The sequence below is a fragment of the Octopus bimaculoides genome, chromosome 22 (assembly GCF_046866305.1).
Source record: "Octopus bimaculoides isolate indiv1 chromosome 22, ASM4686630v1, whole genome shotgun sequence".
In the NCBI taxonomy this organism is placed as follows: Eukaryota; Metazoa; Mollusca; class Cephalopoda; order Octopoda; family Octopodidae; genus Octopus; species Octopus bimaculoides.
This window is the reverse complement of record NC_142949.1, coordinates 36,029,993-36,049,992: the sequence shown is the minus strand read 5'-3', so window position 1 is coordinate 36,049,992 and position 20,000 is coordinate 36,029,993. Positions and strand designations below refer to the sequence as shown.

Genomic DNA, 20,000 nt, shown 5'->3' with positions numbered 1-20,000 from the left:
TTTGCATCATTCATTTCCAATATTGTGCAGGAACATGTCTGGCCATGAGAAATTATTACTTTGCTTGGAAACAGATGAATGATGGTGAGAGGATGGGCCTTTGACCATGGAAAGCCCGTCTTAATAAACTCCATTCAACCCATCAAGCATGGAAAAGTGGAAGTTAGATTTATAATGATAGTGCTCCACTTATTACATGTTTTCTACTGATCCTATGAACAGATTTTTTTTTTTTTCTCTTTCAATTTAATAGGAATACCACAAAGACGAGTGGTTAGTTAGTTCGCTTTGCAATCACATGAGCTCAAGTTCAGTTCCACTGCCTGGCATCTTCAGCAAACATGTATAATAGCCTTGGAATGACTAATGCACACGAGTGAAATTGGGCGACGAAAACAGCATGAACATGTGCACATGCATGCATGTGTGTGTGTGTGTGTGTGTGTGTGCATATGTAGGAACATATGTGTTTGTATGCGTTTTTCCCTACGCTTTTTTTTTCATGTACTGTAACTTAGAGATGTGACAAAATGGTTACTGAAACAAGTACCCATTTTAAGGGTAAATAATGGAATCAACATGGTCAAGTAAAAGCTCTACAGTCCAGGGACAGCAATAATCTAAAGAGCAAAGAGCAGTTACAACAATATCTTACAATAACCTTGAATCAAGAATAGAAATAGAAATAAAATTCATTCTAGAGATTTCACTTTTAAGTACCACCTGTGGATTACTGAATAAAAGGTTGGCTTAGAAATTGTTATAATATTCAGAAAAAGACAAATAAAATACTCTCCAAAATATAAAACTAAAATATTCATTTCAAAGCTTGGCACAAGGCCAGCAATTTCAGGGAAGTGGGCAAGACGATTGCATCCCCCACCCCCCACCCCGGGGGTTCATCTGGTGCTTATTTTATCGATCCCAAAAGGATGAAAGCCAAAGTCAACACTGGTGGAATTTGAACCCAGAATGTGAGGATGGAGGAAATGCCAAAAACATCTTGCCTGGCATGCTAACGATTCTGTCGACTCAACACCTTAATAAAATGAAAATATTAATTTAAAAAATTGCACGAAATTACATTTGAGAAGAAAAACAATCAATCATGGGAATATTGCATTTGTAAAAACAAAAATCACAATAAAATAGGTTTAAAAAATTAAACAAGACACACCTTTAGTGTAAGCTTGATCATCTTGCGAAGTTCCAATAGAGTATAGTAATTTTTCAGATTGAGATGGCAGACCAGATACACCTGGGCTAACAGAATGAACGAAGGTGTTCTTAGTTGGTCTGTAGTGTAAGGTTGTTTTACTGTTTATTGCAATAGGATGTTGGTGTTGAGAAACGTCAGGTGCATAACCATGCATGTTAGCAAACTGATATTTAAAGGGAGACTCAGCTAACTGGTGATAATCTAATTGCTGAGAAATTTGAGTCGATGGGGAGTGCTTGGGGTTAATGTACTGTCCAGCCAGACGTGGACTCTGGTTTCCAGTAACAGACTGCGGAGAATAGGGACTTGGTGGCTGCGATCCATGCAGAGATGGCTGAGGAGAGTGCAAAGTACTAGCTACTGGATGCAGCATGCTAACTTGGTGATCATACTCAAGTAATCGGCCTTTGTTCATATTTGGTGTTTGGCTGTACATCTCCCGTGGGTGGGCCTCAATATAAATATTAGCATGAGTAGAATGCTGAGAATTGGAAGCGACAGGAGTGGGCATAACTAGAGGGTCGTTCTTTTGTAGAGTTGGCCAGTGTAGTTTATCATTATGTGGACTGCTAGAAAAGTTACCATACATTTGTGGCATGTTGTATTTATTATAACTGTTCGGATCTACTTCAGAAGTCTGAATGTGCTGAACAGAAATCTGTCGTTTGGGAGTGGTCGATGTTTTGCAGGTAATATGTGGAATCATACTGGAATTTGGAACATGCTTATATTGATCGAAATCAACAACTGGATTTGAGTTTAGTTCTGGTGAATGTGAAGTAACAGGGCTACTTTTATTAAATTTGGATGTCACCAGTGGCGGGGAGACATCAGTCCTTTTAATTTCCAAATTCAGTTTCTGCATGCTATTATTCACAGAGCTGATAGTATTAAGAGAGTTCTTATTCAACTCTTCCAGACATTTATCCTTGTCATTGTTGAACTGAAATATAAAAGAGAAAAGAATTAAGTTCTATGTTGATGCGTGTGTGTGTGTGTGTGTGTGTGTTGTATACATGATAAGAGAGTTTTAATACGGAATACCAACCTGCTCATAACAATGGATATCAAAGTGTGACAAAGAGAAAAGTTGTAATGGTCTACGTGTCAGCAAATGCTAAGTACAAAAAGCTCACTCAGAGAAATTCTTTTGCTATGAGGAAGTCAAATAGTTTGGAGTAGACTTCTTTGGAGAAAGATGAAACGTTTATTGATGATGCTGAATAAATCGAAGTAATAGAATGAAATAGTGCTATACGTGAATACCAGTGGCTAGGAATTTTAAGAACATTGTAATAAGCAAGCAAAATACGTGTATGTATTACATGCACCTTTTTCTTTACTTCTTAATTTCAAATTCAAACTTCTAATCCCACCCAATATTATGAAGAAATTGTTATCTCCCTGTCTGCTGGGAACACCACATCTCTGAATAGTGGTTGTAACATCTATAATCATTTCATCTCTCCCACGAATAGTTCTGATTGAAACATTACAAATAGCTTATTCCTCTAGAAAAAAATAAATAAATAAATAAATAAATAAATAAAATAATAATAATAATAATAATAGAGACTTGGATCCAACTTGTACAAATGCAAAACAAAAGTCAAACATAAAATAATAATAATAATAATAATAATAATAATAATAATTAAGGCAAATAGACCAGATATAGTTGTCAAAGATCATGAAGAAAAAAAATGCTTTCTAATTGACGTATCAATACCAGCAGATGACAACGTTTCTCTAAAAGAAATGGAGAAACTTTCAAAATACAAAGACCTGGAAATAGAGGTAACTCGAATGTGGAATCGAAAAACAGAAACAATTCCTATCATAGTAGGTGCCTTAGGTATAATAAAAAAATATTCAGACAAATACATAACAAAAACACCAGGACTTACAAATATATGTAACATACAGAAAATTGCACTACTGGGTACTGCACACATTCTACGCAAAACACTTTCAATACAGTAAACATAAGAGCACCACAGCAAACCACAACACATACCCAAGGCGCACAGAGTTGCGCTCGGTAGTGAAGTGAAAGCACGTTATAAAAATAAAACTACTGAACAACAATAATAATAATAATAATAATATTGCCACTTTCTAACTCTCTTGCCCATCAGTGACTGAGTTAACCTTCTCATCCACTAAGGGAGATGCTTGAGTGGTTAAGGTCAAGCAACTGACAAGCAAATCTCTGGCATTGAGCAGAATATTAGCCATAACGATATTTGTTCTTCAGTAACTCAGCACCGAGTCTATCTGAAATGTAATGGAAGATAGGCCAATTGCAAAACATTGACATCCATGTCACAAAACCACAGTTTGAAGGGAATAGTAGTCATTTCCTTTGATTTCTAGATAGGACCAAATAGGAAATAACACTTACAGGCCAAAGATGAAACAAAATTTTTGTTACACAGTGTAATGATTGTGTGGGAGGAACAAATGAAGATAAGAATTTATGTTCAACAAATAAACAAGTGAAATTACCAAAGGAAGTATAAAGGTAAAAATACAATGTTTTCGGGGTTTCCCTGTGCTCACCAGTTTTAAATAATGTGTTTGGGAATATTAAGTGGTAACTAAAGTGGAAATAACATTGGCATAACAGCCCAATTTTATATACATCCTCCTGCATAAATGATTGGTTTCATAGAAATTAATGGACGTTAAACACTCTCAAACAGGACTTGTTGAATAGATAAGTGTGCTTAATTTGTATGAAAATATTTTTTAAATAAAAAAAAAAAAAAAAAAGAAGCTAAGCCTTTAGTGCAGAGCAAACATCAAATAACAAGAGTGCTGATAAAAATACGTTAGTTTTTACACCCACGCATATCCTGTATTACACACATATACAAACATTTATATACATACATGTGTACACACACACACACACACACACACACACACACACACACACACAAACATTTATATAGATAGATGTACACACACACAAAAATGGTCATGTACTACGGATGGATGAGGAGAGCTGTGCGAAGAAGTGCCACTCCCAAACAGTGGAAGGAATCCAGGGTAGATCCAGACCCAGGAAGACATGGGATGAGGTGGTGAAGCATGACCTTCGAACCTTGGGCCTCACAGAGGCAATGACAAAAGACAGAGACCTCTGGAGGTATGCTGTGACTGAGAAGACCCAGCAAGGAAAGTGAGATCACAGCCATAGCCTACACCAGTGTTGCATAACCAACCCATTTAAAAAAGTACCTTTGGATCGTCAGGTGACATGCCATGCTTGAGGAGACCTATTGAGTCAAGTACATCAAAGTCAAATCAAACCACAATGAAATGGAAATTGTAGCTGTGGCTGATGCCAGTGCCACCTGACTGGCTCCCATGCTAGTGGCACACAATAAGCAACATTCATGCGTGGGTTGTTGCCAGTGCTGCCTGACTGGTGGCACATAAAAAGCACCATCCGAACATGGTCGATGCCAGCCTCCTCACCCTGAGGTCGATTTGTTTGGCTAGAACCCCTCAAGGTGGTGGTCCAGCATGGCCGTAGTCAAAGAGGATAGGTATGTCTGTGTGACTAAGAAGTTTGCATCCCAACCAGATAGTTTTGGGTTCAATCCTGCTGCAGGGCACCTTAGCAAGTGTCTTTTATAATAGCTTCAGGTTGTCCAAAGCCCTGTGAGGGGACTTTGGTAGATGGACTTCGAATGTATGTATGCCTGCACATGTGTACATGTCTACTTGAAGCAATAACCTCCATCTCCGATTTTCCATGGAAACACATTTGGTGTAAATACTACCTTCCTTGGAAATACAGAAGATTAGCACCAAGAAGGGTATCTAGCCATAGAAAATCCACCTCAACAAATTCCATCCAACCCATGCGAGTATAGAAAAGTGAATGTGAAAAGCAATGATGATAATATGAATATATATATATATATATATATAGGCACAATAAATATATACAAAAACAAATATATACAAAAACACTCACATAAACATATATATATATATATATACTCATGAGAGAAAAAAGGTATATTTGGTATAACTACCTTAGAAGAAGAAATCATTTGCTAAGTTTTGTAGAGTAACAGGATTTTGTAGTGGGTATTATTATAATGGTCAAGGTCTCACAGTGGCATATAGCTTCATCCAGAGCACAAATCTTCAAATAGTGAGATTTTGAGAAACAGGAATTGTATATATTTGTCTGATGAGTGTGAGGGGAGTATGTAGTGTATGTATGCGTGGGTGGTGTAATTGTGGTTTTTTTTCGTTTTTGTGGGGGGAGCTATCTGAAGAATATGATTCTATGTGATCTACTTGTTGATTGTGTGAGAAACTACAGTGATGGGGATATGTTTGAGAAAGATTTCTCAAATTTCCATATCCTAAGGACTCTCAGTTAGAATAAAACTACGATACTTGGAAATTCCCCAATTCTATAAATATATTATATATATTTACATACACATATACCATTGTCATCATCATTGTCTTAATGTCCACCTTGCATAGGCATAGCTGTGAAATAAGCTTTTCCCCCAACCACATGGTTCTGACCAAAGCCTTGGGACTGGATTTGGGAGATGGAAACTGAAAGAAGCCTGTCATGTATATGTGTATACATGTGTGCATGTCTGTGTTTGTCCCCCACTAGTGCTTGACAACCAGCATTGGTGTGGTTATGTCCCTGTAACTTAGTAGTTCAGCAAAAGAGATCAATAGAATGAGTATCAGGCTTAAAAAAATTAAAAAAACTAAGTATTGGTGTTGATTCATGCAACTATAAGTTCTTCAAGGCAGTGCCCCAGCATGGCCGCAGTCTAATGACTGAAACAGGCAAAAGATTAAAAGATATACCATCATCATCATCATCATTGTTTTAATGTCCACCTTGCATGGGTTGGCCTGAGTTTGAAACATATATTCCACAGCTGGATGCCCTTCCCATTGCCAACCCTTATCTACTTCCAAGCAAGATAATATTTGCCCCACTGTCAGACATTTTTGCAAAATACTGAAAATGAATAACACTGCTTATGTGACAGTGACACTCATTTACAGCTATCAAACTATGTCAAGAGAAGGAAACATATGCATATACACACATACATACACACGCATACACACACACACATAATCCTCATCTAACAAAGTTCTAATGCTGGCATAGCTTGAATGATTTGACAGGATCCGATAGGTTTGCAAAGACTGCATCGTGCCCCAGGGTTTGCTTTTGGGTACCTTTCCTAATGCCAGTTACTTTACAGCATGTACTGGGTGGCTTTTCGTGCTGGACACTTTTTAGTTTTTGTCCACCAAATACATTCACAAGGCTCCAGTACTTTTTTTTTTTTAAACGCTGGCACTTATTCCATCAGTATCTTTTGCCAAACCATTAAGTTACAGGGACGTAAATACACCAACACCAGTTATCAAGTGGTGGTAGGGGACAAAGATACACACACATACACAACAGGCTTCTTTCAGTTTCCATCTACCAAATCCACTCACAAGGGTTTGGTTAGCCCGAGGTTATAGTAAAAGACACTTGCAGATGGTGCCACACAGAGGGACACCACACCACCCACTTTCTCCCAGCAACAAATAAATATAGTCTCACCTGCTTCATCACACTTCGCACAACATGTTCAGGTAACTGAGGAAACTGCCTCGCAAGGGAAATGAAGAGTTTCACTTTCAGGTTGCTTTCAGGCTCTGCCATACTGTCACGGTTTCATGAAGGTGAGACCCTTTAAAAAAAAGATAAACAGAAGCAGATAGAAAAAGGTTGCAAAGAATGAAAGAAAGTTTAATTTTCTGGGCATGTCATTAAAAAAATCAGCACAGTTTTCCCACGCCTGAGTGGATGCCATAATAGTAATGTCATCATCACTTAACATCCACTTTCCATGTTTGCATGAGTCAGATGGAATGGCTCATCTCAGAACGCTGAACCTTATGGAGGAGATGACAGAGTGGTGTATTGCTGTAACTCGAGAAAACCAGCCCACCACAACAGAACCAAGGTGTCTCGTAAAAAGCACTGGTGTGGGTGCTGGTGCCATATAAAAAGGGCTGGTGCTACGTAAAAAGCAACCAGTACACTGTGGAGAGGTTGGTGTTAGGAAGGGCATCCAGCTTTAGAAACCAAAGCAAAACAGTCTATGAAACCTGGTGCAGCCCCTGGCCTTGCCAGTTCCTGTCAAATCATCCAACCCATGCCAGCATGGAAATCATGATGATGATTATATGATAGTTCTAAGTGAGCATCACCATCATACAAACAATGTTCTTTGTTTCCAGGCTTCGATGAAGAACAGGCCTGTCGTGGGGAAATCATTTTTTGCTTAGACACAAGTGAAAGTTAGTGACAAGAGCATCAGGTCATAGAAATACTCTCAGCATTTTTTTTTTAACACTCAAATGATTCCGCCAGCTTGGCAATAATAACCGTTTCTAATTTAGGCACAAGGCCAGGAATTTTGAAGGAAAGGAATTTAGTCAACACCACTAACTCCAGTATCTGACTGGTTCTTTATTTTACTGATACCATTCTCAAACCCAACCATTTTCAAAAACATGTTGGAACAAGGTAATCTTGGGCCTAAACAACAAACAGTTTTTCTCAAAGTTACAGTATCTTGTAAATTTACTCCAAACATGCAACCGACCAAACTTAACTTGGTTCTATACAGAGCGAGTATTCACTGTCATTCAAACAGTATCAGATATATTACACATGCTACACATACCTTGTCTTTAATATGATAAAAAGACACCCTTAGCAGTTAATGAAATGTTTGTAAACCAATACCACACACCACCACCACCACCACCACCACTACCACCAAAAACTTACCACAGTGGGGTACTGTGGTGGCCCAGAAGAGGAAGAGAGATGAGAGGAACAGCAAATCACCCTAGTTGGGGTGCAAAGCAGCAAGTTACAGACAGAAGCAGACAAACGGTGTAGTAAGAGGGTAGACAAGTGTAGAACAGGTATTTTATTTGAGACACAACGAAACAATTACACTGATGCACATGCAAGCAGGTGTGTGTTTGAGAGAGAGAGTGAGAGTGAGAGTGTGTGTGTGAAATCGACCCCAGGACTTATTCTTTGTAAGCCTAGTACTTATTCTAATGGTGTCTTTTACCGAACCACTAAGTTACGGGGACATAAACACACCAACATCGGTCGTCAAGCAATGGGGGGGGGGACAAACACAGACACAAAATATCTGTTAATGGCTATGTCTTATTATCAGTGTATTCCATTTTATTATCTTTGATTCCTTATTCTTTTATCCTTGTATACTTCATTTTATTGCTTGTGGAGACATATCTGTAGTTATAATGCATGACGATAGAACAGCATCTCACCTGTAAGGTATGAGTGCATGATGAATCGAAACGATCGCAGTGGTTCTGAATAAAAGAGTTTTGCAAGTTTCATTTTCTGTCTCTCGTTTTTACACACACACACACACACACACAGACAGACAAGGTTTATATTTATATTGAATTACATATATAGCACATGTGTGTGTACATACACACATACACACACAGAGTGAAAGATGGGATGGAAATTCCAGTACAATGTGTTTCAAAAAATGAGCAAATCTTTAAAAAATTTGGAGGTTCGGTTGGTTAGTTAGTTGGTTCAAATAAAGTTTTGTATAGTTTTAGTTTGCCTTTAAATAAATAAAAAAAAAATTTAAACATTAATACACACACACACACACAAAGTCACACATACATACAGCTATAGTTGTACAACATGAATTTACAAAAAAAAGTAGCTGTCTTGTGATACAAAAAAATTAAACTATTGACATATATTATAAAACTTAAAATGTGTCTGCCTGCCTCTCACTTTTCCTGGCTGCCGAAGCCCCCCCCCCCTCTCTCTCTCTATCTCTCTCTCTCTCTCTTACTGGTTCGCTTTCGCCTTTCTTTGTCAATCTAACCCTCTCTTTCCCTGTTCTCCTTTAAACAAACAGGATCTATTTGAAAAGCTATCAAGTCATACACACATTTCTACAATTACAAAACCACAACACTGTCATCTAATTGGGATTAATTAGTATTAGATATAAAAAGTATGAAAGAAGACAGCTACAAGTTACCAACAAATAACAACATCCTCACCACCACCACCACACAGCAAATCTGCATTTGTTGTTTTATTAAATTGCCAACTAACGCAATATGCTGTCTATATACATATCCAACTGAGACAAACAGTTTGAAACAAGCCGATGAAGGAGCCACTATGCAACCACTCAACCTGCTGGAAATAGCAACCAAATCTCCTTTAGGTCACACATAGCTTGCTTTCTTAGAAAAGAACACATTGGATTATGCAGTATTGTGTTCTGAGCACTTAGGAAAAAGAAGAGGTGGTCGTGATTGGAAACCCTTTGACCATATATCTGCCCAATCAGGGCTAATTTAGGGCTGAACAACACACAAAAATATAGTATGTGTAGGTTTGTATTTGAATGCTATACTTCAGTGTAGTGTGTGTGTGTGTGTGTGTGTGTGTGTGTGTGTGTGTGTGTGTGTGTGTGTGAGTCTAGTGTGTGTGCATGCTGGCCTTGTCAGATATAATGACATAGCAAGAATGGCATAAAGTGTATGAAATGCTCATCTACTTAAGCAATTCAGTTGATCATACAACTTGAATATACCATTGCGTGCGCGCTTGTGTGTGTGTGTGTGTGTGTGTGTGTATCAAAATGGTTAAATGTTCCGAAAAGAAGGAAAACAACCATCTTTTTTTCAGTCTCTGGTCAGATATTTACACAATCCAAGAAACATGCTGACCATGAGCAGAGAAAACCTTCTGGTCTGGATAACAATGTTACCATAGAGAAAGGGGGAGAGGAGGGAGGGAAAGAGGGAGGAGGGAGGGAGAGGAGGGAGGGAGGGAGAGAGGAGGGAGGGAGAGAGGAGGGAGGGAGAGAGAGAGAGAGGAGGGAGGGAGAGAGAGAGGAGGGAGGGAGGGAAAGAGAGAGGAGGGAGGGAGAGAGAGAGGAGGGAGAGAGAGAGAGGAGGGAGGGAGAGAGAGAGAGGAGGGAGGGAGAGAGAGAGGAGGGAGGGAGAGAGAGAGGAGGGAGGGAGAGAGAGAGAGAGAGGAGGGAGGGAGAGAGAGAGAGGAGGGAGGGAGAAAGAGAGAGGAGGGAGGGAGAGAGAGAGAGGAGGGAGGGAGAGAGAGAGAGGAGGGAGGGAGAGAGAGAGGAGGGAGGGAGAGAGAGAGGAGGGAGGGAGAGAGAGAGAGAGATGAGAATAGAGAAATTTGGCTATTGTTTTTAGCAGACTGAATGACCCTGCAGAAGTGCCATGGTCTTCAGGTCATCATGTGGTAGTCATGATAGACATGGTTGACGATTGGTCTGTTCCACATGTGACCACTAATGTCAAGGACATGCTACAAACTGTAAACTGACAGAAAGGTAATCTGTCTGCACTGGCTGGCTAGGGTTGGGTTGGTGACTTCAAGTTGGTTATCTTAAATACAAGCTGAGACATGTGAAATGGCATTAACGTATTACAAATAATATTCTCAATTGACAGGGTCCCACCAAGAGCACTGGTAAAATCCTATTGCAAATGAATTGTTTAGTCTAGTCTGCACAACATGGAAGTTCAAGTAATAAAGACCACCACATACAAACAGAATTGTGCAAAGCCCTCCCTAGCTACATAACAGAAGGAATTTCTACATGGTTGCAAGGTCTGCTACAAATTGCAGCTAAATCACTTTTGAATTGTATTCTAGTGTCTTCGAAAAATCATAATCTTTTCTTGTACAGGCACAAGGCTGGAAATTTTAGGGGTGGAGGTCAGTCAATTACATTGGCCCCAAGGCTCAACTGGTACTTATTTTATCAAATGTAAATATAAACACATGCATACACAATTAGTTTTATGTCCTTTTCCCCATGCCAGCAGGGTTTAGACAGCTGTATTATTGAAGCACTGGTGCTATTCCTGTTACCAACCCATAACTGATTTTCAAAGAAAGGATCTCTTATTTCACACATCTCCAAAAATTTAAAGCCAGGGGAAGGATTTGTTAACAGAATTGATAACAGTGTCAGTGCAATACTCAGTCAATATGCATATACACACACACATATATACAAATATACACACACATGTATCTACAAATATACATACACATATATATATGCGGACATACACATATACACAGGCATGCACACACACATACATACATACATATACACACACACATATATATAGGCATACACACATATCTATATATATATATGTAAATGGCAATTTCTGCCTGTCTGTATGTCTGTTACCATCTTAGTGCCTAAACCAGAGAACCAATATTCACGAAACTTTGCATACATGTGACACTAACATCCAGTTCAATAATAGGCTAATTGGATTTCAATAAAAGTCTATAATCTGCCCCACCCCCACCAGGGGCATTGGGCAAATTATATGATAAAATGAAAAAGTTGCAAAAAGTATTAGTGTGAAGGAAAGTTAGTAATAGAGAGAGGGTGACTTGTATCAGTGAAGGCAGGAACAAAGATGGAAATGAGATGATGTTACTACAGCTGTCGTATACACATGATGCTGCATACATACTTTCATAAATACATAGATACAACACACACACACACAGAAAGGGGTGTGTGAGGAATACATAGCTTTGAGAGAGGGAGTAGGTGGCTTTGCCGTCTATTGCAAAGAAACACTCACACACAGACACACCCACACACATACATACGTGGTCTGATCAATAAGTAGATGGACTGTTGCTATAGTGATGAAGCTAAAGCACACAAAGTGAAGCCACTTGGCACAGATTGACCTTGACCGCTGCTGTGCATACACACTAAGTTTCAACATTCTAACTCACTTCTGCTGTTTACAGCAGTGCTTGGAAGGATGGTGTGTAGCATGTGATCATCGCATTGACCATGCAGAGAATCTGCATCAGATTTTGCCAGAAGCATGGAGATACCTGCTCAGAGGCCTACGCAAAGTTTTCAAAAAGCTTTTGTCATTCTCGACTCAGTGAAGATCTTGTGCAACGGAAACCTGAGTGTCCTTTCGGTCGGCTGGAAGCAGTTTTGGCACAAACTTGGCAGACACCCGTCTCATACCCAAATCTTCAGTCATAATGAACTGAACCATGACGCATATGCACATCCTCCGATAACTCACAGACGGGGATTCAACGATTTCCCTTCACAGCTGCGATGTTTTTCCCAGTTCTGCTGGTTGCAGGTCTCCTAGAATGTTCATCAATAGACATATAATTGTTAAAGAGGACAACAAACAATAAGGCAAGGCAAACATCTCAAGTCATATTCATTATTATTATTGGAAAAATTCAGTCTTACAGCTATTTCTGGGATATCCTGGAGTGTGGGATATTCCGTCACCAGAGACAAATAGAGAAAATACCCTTCTCATTTTCCCAATTTGTCTCTGATAACAGAATATCCCAGAAACAGCTGTAAGACTTTGAATTTTTGCAATAATAATAACATATATCACTTGAGATATTTGTCTTGCCTTAACATTTGTTGTGCTCTTTAACAATTATATATATCTGCTATATCGGAAATCTACAATGGCTCCATAACTACCGTCTTGGTTACAACCTTGGAGCCCTGGTAATCCATTACAGCACTTACCTAGCGCACCTAGTCATTTAGATCACCTGTGAACTAAACCCCCATACTTTGTGTTTGTGTGTGTATATATATTAGACAATATATAGACACACACACATATATATATATATACACACACATAGACACATATATACACACACGTGTGTGTATGTGCATATATATATATATATATATATATATTAGACACACACACACACATATATATCCTAGTTCAACTGACAATATATCACTGCATTAATAATGTAGGAGACTCAACAACATCCTTATCAATTTACATTTTTTTTTTCTTGTTTTTTCCCAAACTTGCAACAGTACAAAGTTGTCAAAGCTTCACACTTCCTATTATGTAACACAAACAACTGGGGGGGAAAAATCCCCGTTAGAGGAGCAAAAGTACATCAAATTAGTTTCTATTTTATTTTTGAAAAATTTGTGCCAACAACAACAGTTTCTATACTCACAAGGAGCCATTTCCCTTTAATTATACCATAATCATTTTGGGGAGAGGCTTCCCAACCATGGAATTTTAGGGTGCGTCTTCTACAGCCACCTCAGGCCAATTCAAGCCATTTTATAGACACACACAGCCCCCAATTTAGGGGAACAATATAGTCAGTTACATCGATTTCAAATTTTGGCACATAAACAGCAATTTCGGCAGGAGGGGCAGGTTAAGTCAATTACATCGACTCCCGGTGTTTGGCTGGTATTTATTTTATCGACTCCGAAGGGATGAAGGGCAAAGTCAACCTCAGCAGAATTTGAACTCAGAACGTAAAGACAGATGAAATGCCGCTAAGCATTTTGGTTGGCATGCTAACAATTCTGCCAGCTCACTGCCCTGGTATAGTCAGTTATATCAACCTCCATACGTGATAGTTCAAATTTATAGAAACAAAAGACAAAGACAGGTGTCGGAACAACAAGCAGGTGTATTAGTTTAACACTTGGGAAAAATGGAAAAGTCTTTTATGTTTCGTGTGAAGAATACAAATTCAAAAATTTTCTGAAAATTCCCCCCCAAAAAACAGGAAAGCTATGATGGGTTATATGGGAGTTCATAAACCAAAATTCTCCCTTTGGTAATTGTTTACATGGTAGCCTGGCATATATATATATGTATATATATATATATATATATATTATACACACACACATTCACGTGTATACATACGTGTCTTCCCAAACGTCGCTTGACAAGCGGTGCTGGTTTGTTTACGCTCCCGTAACCTAAGTTCGGTGAAAGAGAACGGTAGAATACTACACTTCAAAAAGTACTGGGGTCGATTTGTTTGACTAAACCCTTCAAGACGGTGCCCCAGCATGGCCAAAACCCAGTGACTATAACACTATTTGTATGCTAGTAAATACGTTATCCAACTGTGTCCTTCCTTTATGACAGTTGTTTAAAGGGGGATTTTGCTGTTATTTATATATATATATATATATAGATTGGCTGTGTGGTAAGTGGCTTGATTACCAACCACATGGTTCTGGATTCATTCCCACTGCGTGGCACCTTGGGCAAGTGTCTTCTACTATAGCCTCAGGCCGACCAAAGCCTTGTGAGTGGATTTGGTAGACGGAAACTGAAAGAAGCCCGTCGTATATATATATATATATATATATATATATATAAAGTTGACCAGTGAAGTGGACATTTAATATACTAGAAATAGATCACATGTGTCTACTAAGATCTAGTAGTTCTCAAAAGAAATTCTCAATATATATATATATGTGGATTAAGACAAAAAAAAAATGGAGAGAGAAAAAATGTGCAGAATTCAACGGTCCATCATGGCGAGATAACTGCATGATAGGTATTTTATCTTAATTGGCCCCGGGGAGGAAAAGGATGAAAGACAAACTCAGTATGTAATAGTACAAATAACAATAGTTTCTAATTTAGGTACAAGGTCAGTATTTTTTAGAGAAGGGGTTAATCGGTTACATTGACCCCTTCCCCCTCACCGCACTTGTACTTTATCAGTCTTGGGGGTCTGAACTCAAATCCTGTTGAAGTTGTCTTCAACAGGATTTGAAATCATAAGGTGAAGAACTGGAACAAATACCATAAAAGCATTTTGTTCGACATTAACCTTTCTGTCCTGAACAATGATTTCTGACTTAGATTTCAAAGGCCAGCAATTATGAGTGGAAGGCGTCGGTCTATTACATCAATCCCAGTACTTTGCAAGTAGTTTATTTTATCGACCCTGGAGGAATGAAAGACGAAGTTATCCTCTCCGAGAGAGAATTTAAATTCAGACAGTAAAAGACAGGAAGAAATATAACAAGGCATTTTAGCTGTTTGTTTTAATGATTTTAACAATCTACCGTCCCTAATACACTTTTTTTTTTCTTTTCTTTCCCCGCTAATGATTACAAAACCAGATATTTTAGGAGTGTGAGGGAAGAGATTAAATCGGTTTTATACTTAATGGTACTCCTTGTATTGATCCCCGATGCCTGAAAAGCAAAATCGGCCTGGTTGGGATTTGAACTCGGAACATAAATATCCGTAACTAAATACTGACGTTGAAAAAAAAACCGTTCAACAGAAAAGTTCCTAGAAGTGGTTGGTAGTAGTATAATAAACACGACACCGACAAATGAACTAAAACTAATATGGTGAGCTTCAGTCGACGATACTAGTAACAGAAACCACAAGAAAGAGTCTTTCTAAAGGTGAAAAACTTCTAAGAGTGGACACTCACTCAGATGTAAAGATATATGTGGACGTACTTATATATGTATGCGCGCACGTACATACACATTTGTATGTGTATGTTAGACAAATATAAACAATACATAAAAAGGTAAAACTAAACGCACACACACGCGCATACTTCCATGTTTTCTGACTGATTACTATTATTATTTACTGCTACACCCACACATGTCTAGACGGCTTCCACACTTGTGTCATGGATGAAATAACGTTCAGAAGAAACAACAGTTTTAAAAAACCCACAAAACTCCGGAGCTGACGTGAAAGAGTTCGGTGTTTGTTGAGGAAAAGAAAGAGACATTTTGACGCCTATTCTTGCTAATGGCTATATTATTACAAGGAGAGGGCGGCAGGTTGGCAGAATCGGTAGAACGTCGGACAAAATAACATGTGGGTATTAGTTATGTCCCCTTTACATTATAAGTTCAACTCCCGCTATGATCCAATATACTTGTCTTTCTCGGATCGTTATATATATATATATATAAACATATATAATTACATTCGCATCTAGGATGCGTTAAGGCAGTGGTTCTCTACCATTTTTTGTCTATAGACCCCCCCCTCCGATTCTTATTGGACCTTCACTGCCATTCGATGCATATATGTGTGTATATATTTACTTACTTACTTACTTTATATATATATATATATATATATATATATATATATATATATATATATCCCACTGTATTTTTATAATTAAATATTATACAAACTGTATAAAAAAAAACTAAAATACTTTGTGTGGACCCCGGATGAGAACCACTGCTTTGGGTATATTAGATCTTGCATTCAAGATTTGACAAATATTTATTTTATGGAACCCGGAAGAATCATAAGTCAACGTCGTAATTTGAACTCAGAAGAGAACAAATATCTGTCAAATATTGATATCGATCAAGTAGTGATCGATACAATCGATTAAACGCTTTCCTCTCTCTCAAAACATTTGTGGCTTTATACCTGAAGACGAAATCATTATTTAACAATAATAACCGATTTCTAACTCATACACGAGACAAGATGGGTGGTGGAGCAAAATTACAAAATACCATATTTAATCAGGTCCCGAGATTAAATCTAATATCGTCTTCCAACCAACCAAAGAGTGAATAAAATAGAATACTAATGTGAAATGATAAAAGAATATCTACTAAAACCTATTCCATAAAATATATGAGAAGTTATTACAAACCAGTATTTACGAAGATTTTAAATTAAAAAAGTACCACTACTTGACTGGTGTCTTTATTTTAATTGACCTCGAGAGTATAAAAAGCAAAGTTGACCTCGACAGTAGTTGAACTCTGAACGTCAGGATCATTAACTAAATCACGCCAGTCATTTTTGCTGTGACGCTTATTGTCAGTCCAGTATAAATATATCTGATTCTCTATGGTGTGCAAGTTCTTTTGTGTTTGTTTGTTCTTTGGTGGTGGTGGAGGAGACATACATGTCATATGGGTGTATAACCATGCATAAATACAATTATACATCTATTTATATATATATATATATATATATATATATATATATATATATATATATATATATATAAATATATATATATATATATATATATATATATATATAAATATATATATATATATATATATATATATATATATATATATAAATAGATGTATAATTGTATACGCGCGTGGTATGCATAAATTCATCTGTCAATGCATGTATGTAACAACTGATTATGCCTATCCATTATTGTTGTTTATTGTCAGTGCGTGTGTGTGTGTCTGAATTACACGGGTATCTGTTTACTTCTCTCTGCCTCCTCACCTGTCAATCAGTGTGTATAATTCACTCCCTCCACGATCCTTAATATCACCCACATATTAAACAACACAACACAAACTGTGTTTCTGTGTCAATGCGTGTTCAACCTACACCAATTATACATACATATATGAATAATATAAAACACGCACACAAACTAATATATATGTTCTTGTCCATGTATGTCAATGCATGCATGTTTGTGCGTGTTTACAGTGATTTGCAGATGTATTTCTGTGACGATGTCTTTGTGTGGATGTGCTAGTTAATACGTATTTTAATTCAACTATATACACATACACATATATATATATTAATGTGAGTATACGTGCGCGCGGTGATTGGAAGTATTCTATATCTGTGTCGAAAAATCCTCCAGTCTTATGCACATACAAACATATATAAGATATATAGATATACACATATATTTGTCTCTGTGTGTGTGTGTGTGGTGCTTTATGTATTTAAAAACTTATATATTTAAGGACTAGTACCGAAAGATCGCCCATTATACACGCATACACACACACACACACATATATATATATGTATACACACACATAAATACATAGATTCACATAAATACATATACACATATATAAATACATTTACACATATAAATACATATATATACTGTATAATTTATACACACGCTACACATACACATCTATATACATACACATTATACACGCATACATCTATATACATACACATTATACACGCATACATATATATACATACACATATATACATACACATATATACACATACACATTATACACACATATATATATACTTCTACACATTATACACGCATACACACATATATACACATTATACACAGTGCTTGATTCTTTTTTTTTTTGCTTTTTTTATTTGTTTTTTTTTGTTTTTTCAATTTGTTAATTAAGGAAATTCCGAACGAGACGCCAGACTTGTTATTACAACAACAGAAGCGGAAGCTGGAGACAAAGACAACAATAGACAGGAAGAATGCCTTACCTAAGAAGAGTTTGCAGAAATAAAACGGCTGATGCTCCATCAAACATTAAAACCAGCCACAGCCAAAAAAACTCCACGCAAAAGTTTTCAAGAATTTTCTCTCATCCAACATCGACGATTTAACATGGCCGGTGAGTGTAAGCAGTGCGCATGCCTCATCGCGAAACTTCCGGTTCCAACTTCTTCAAAGAAAACAACACAAGCTAAACTTAGTATAAGGTGTTTGTCATGTTAGATTCGTTTAAAAAGCCACATAACTTCATGCATATATGTGTGTATATATAAATAAATACATATATATATATACATATATATAATATATATGAGAGGCAAACAACTAGTCTCAGCGCTCTATAATATACATGTATATACACATATATAATGCACACATGTAGATAGATATGGTGGTACAAATAGGAAAGATAGAACTCAATCTATGAGTAAATAAATTTCTTTTTATTAATATTCAGCAGAAGCATCGGAGTGACTCAAGGGCCGAAAGTTTCGTGTATTAACACTTATCAATAAGTGCCAACGCACGAAACTATCGCCCCTTGAGTCACTAATTTTGATATAGATCTGGTAGTATGCCTTTTAAAGCACGCTCAATATCTTTGGGTGTCTGATATCATCAATAATATGGATATAAGTGCCACTGGATTCAGGGGTGTGCACTAGCGTAGCTGGGGGCAGGGGCAACACTTTTCATCCTGTTGTAGGCTATAAGCCAAAATATATTATATTGAAATAGTATGGTATGTGATAATTTCCAATATTATATAAAAACTCATGGAAATGCACGACTTTTGGGTTTACTACAGTTAATATATGTTTTTTGTGGGTTCCAGGGGAAGCAAATGGAAGGGCTGTCCTTTTATTTCAATATATTTCTTCTACCTGTTCATATTCTTCAGGCTATCCATTCTCTCTACTATTAAAGCCAATTCATCTTGTATGCGATGTCTCTCAAGGTGAACCCACCTTTACACTTCCAACCAATATCTTTCTCACAAGTACAACTAGGAAAGGGCTTGACACAAATCCATGATGCATTTCAACCTTCACTTCAAATTCCCTGTTCCTGTCCTGCCCTTTGACTTTATGACCGCATGCTCTCTGATACATCATCATTACTCTAACCAGCCATTCCTAATTTTTCCAATACCCATGTCACCACTTCACATGGAACCCAATCAAAAGCTTTCTCCAGGTCAATAAACCCAAGAAACAACTTCTTCTTTCTGTGCCTGCATTTCGGTAACTGTCTTACAATAAAAATTACATCAGCTCTTTTCTTCTTCCTGGCATAAATCCTAATTGTATTTCATCAATCTTCACTTTCTCCCTTATTTTCTTCTCTAACACTCTCTTCTTCATTCCGTGATCCAATATACCAGCAACAGTTTAGGGGGGTAACCTTTCCTTTTAGTACAGAGGAATGAGTGCTCAACACCCAATTCACTGGAATGCAGTCTTTCACCACCAACTGACAGTTTTCTGTCATTTTCTACACATTCAAATCTCCTGCTGCCTTTAACATACCTCCCAAAACTTC

General features: G+C 37.5%; 1 protein-coding gene across 4 annotated transcripts in view; it reads right to left on the bottom strand.

The window, feature by feature from the left end:
- Positions 1 to 18,584, bottom strand: part of LOC149131444 (uncharacterized) — a 42,979-nt gene extending 24,395 nt beyond the window's left edge. For all 4 annotated transcript variants that reach the window (XM_089339611.1, XM_089339613.1, XM_089339610.1 and 1 more), the window contains exons 1-3: positions 18,446 to 18,584; positions 6,846 to 6,975; positions 1,178 to 2,162 (exon numbers count right to left, since the gene is read on the bottom strand). In XM_089339611.1, the coding sequence (XP_089195737.1) occupies positions 1,178 to 2,162; positions 6,846 to 6,947 (1,087 nt within the window). In that variant the 5' untranslated portion in view covers positions 6,948 to 6,975; positions 18,446 to 18,584. The remainder of the gene's footprint in view (positions 1 to 1,177; positions 2,163 to 6,845; positions 6,976 to 18,445) is intronic.
- Positions 18,585 to 20,000: the final 1,416 nt, after the last annotated feature.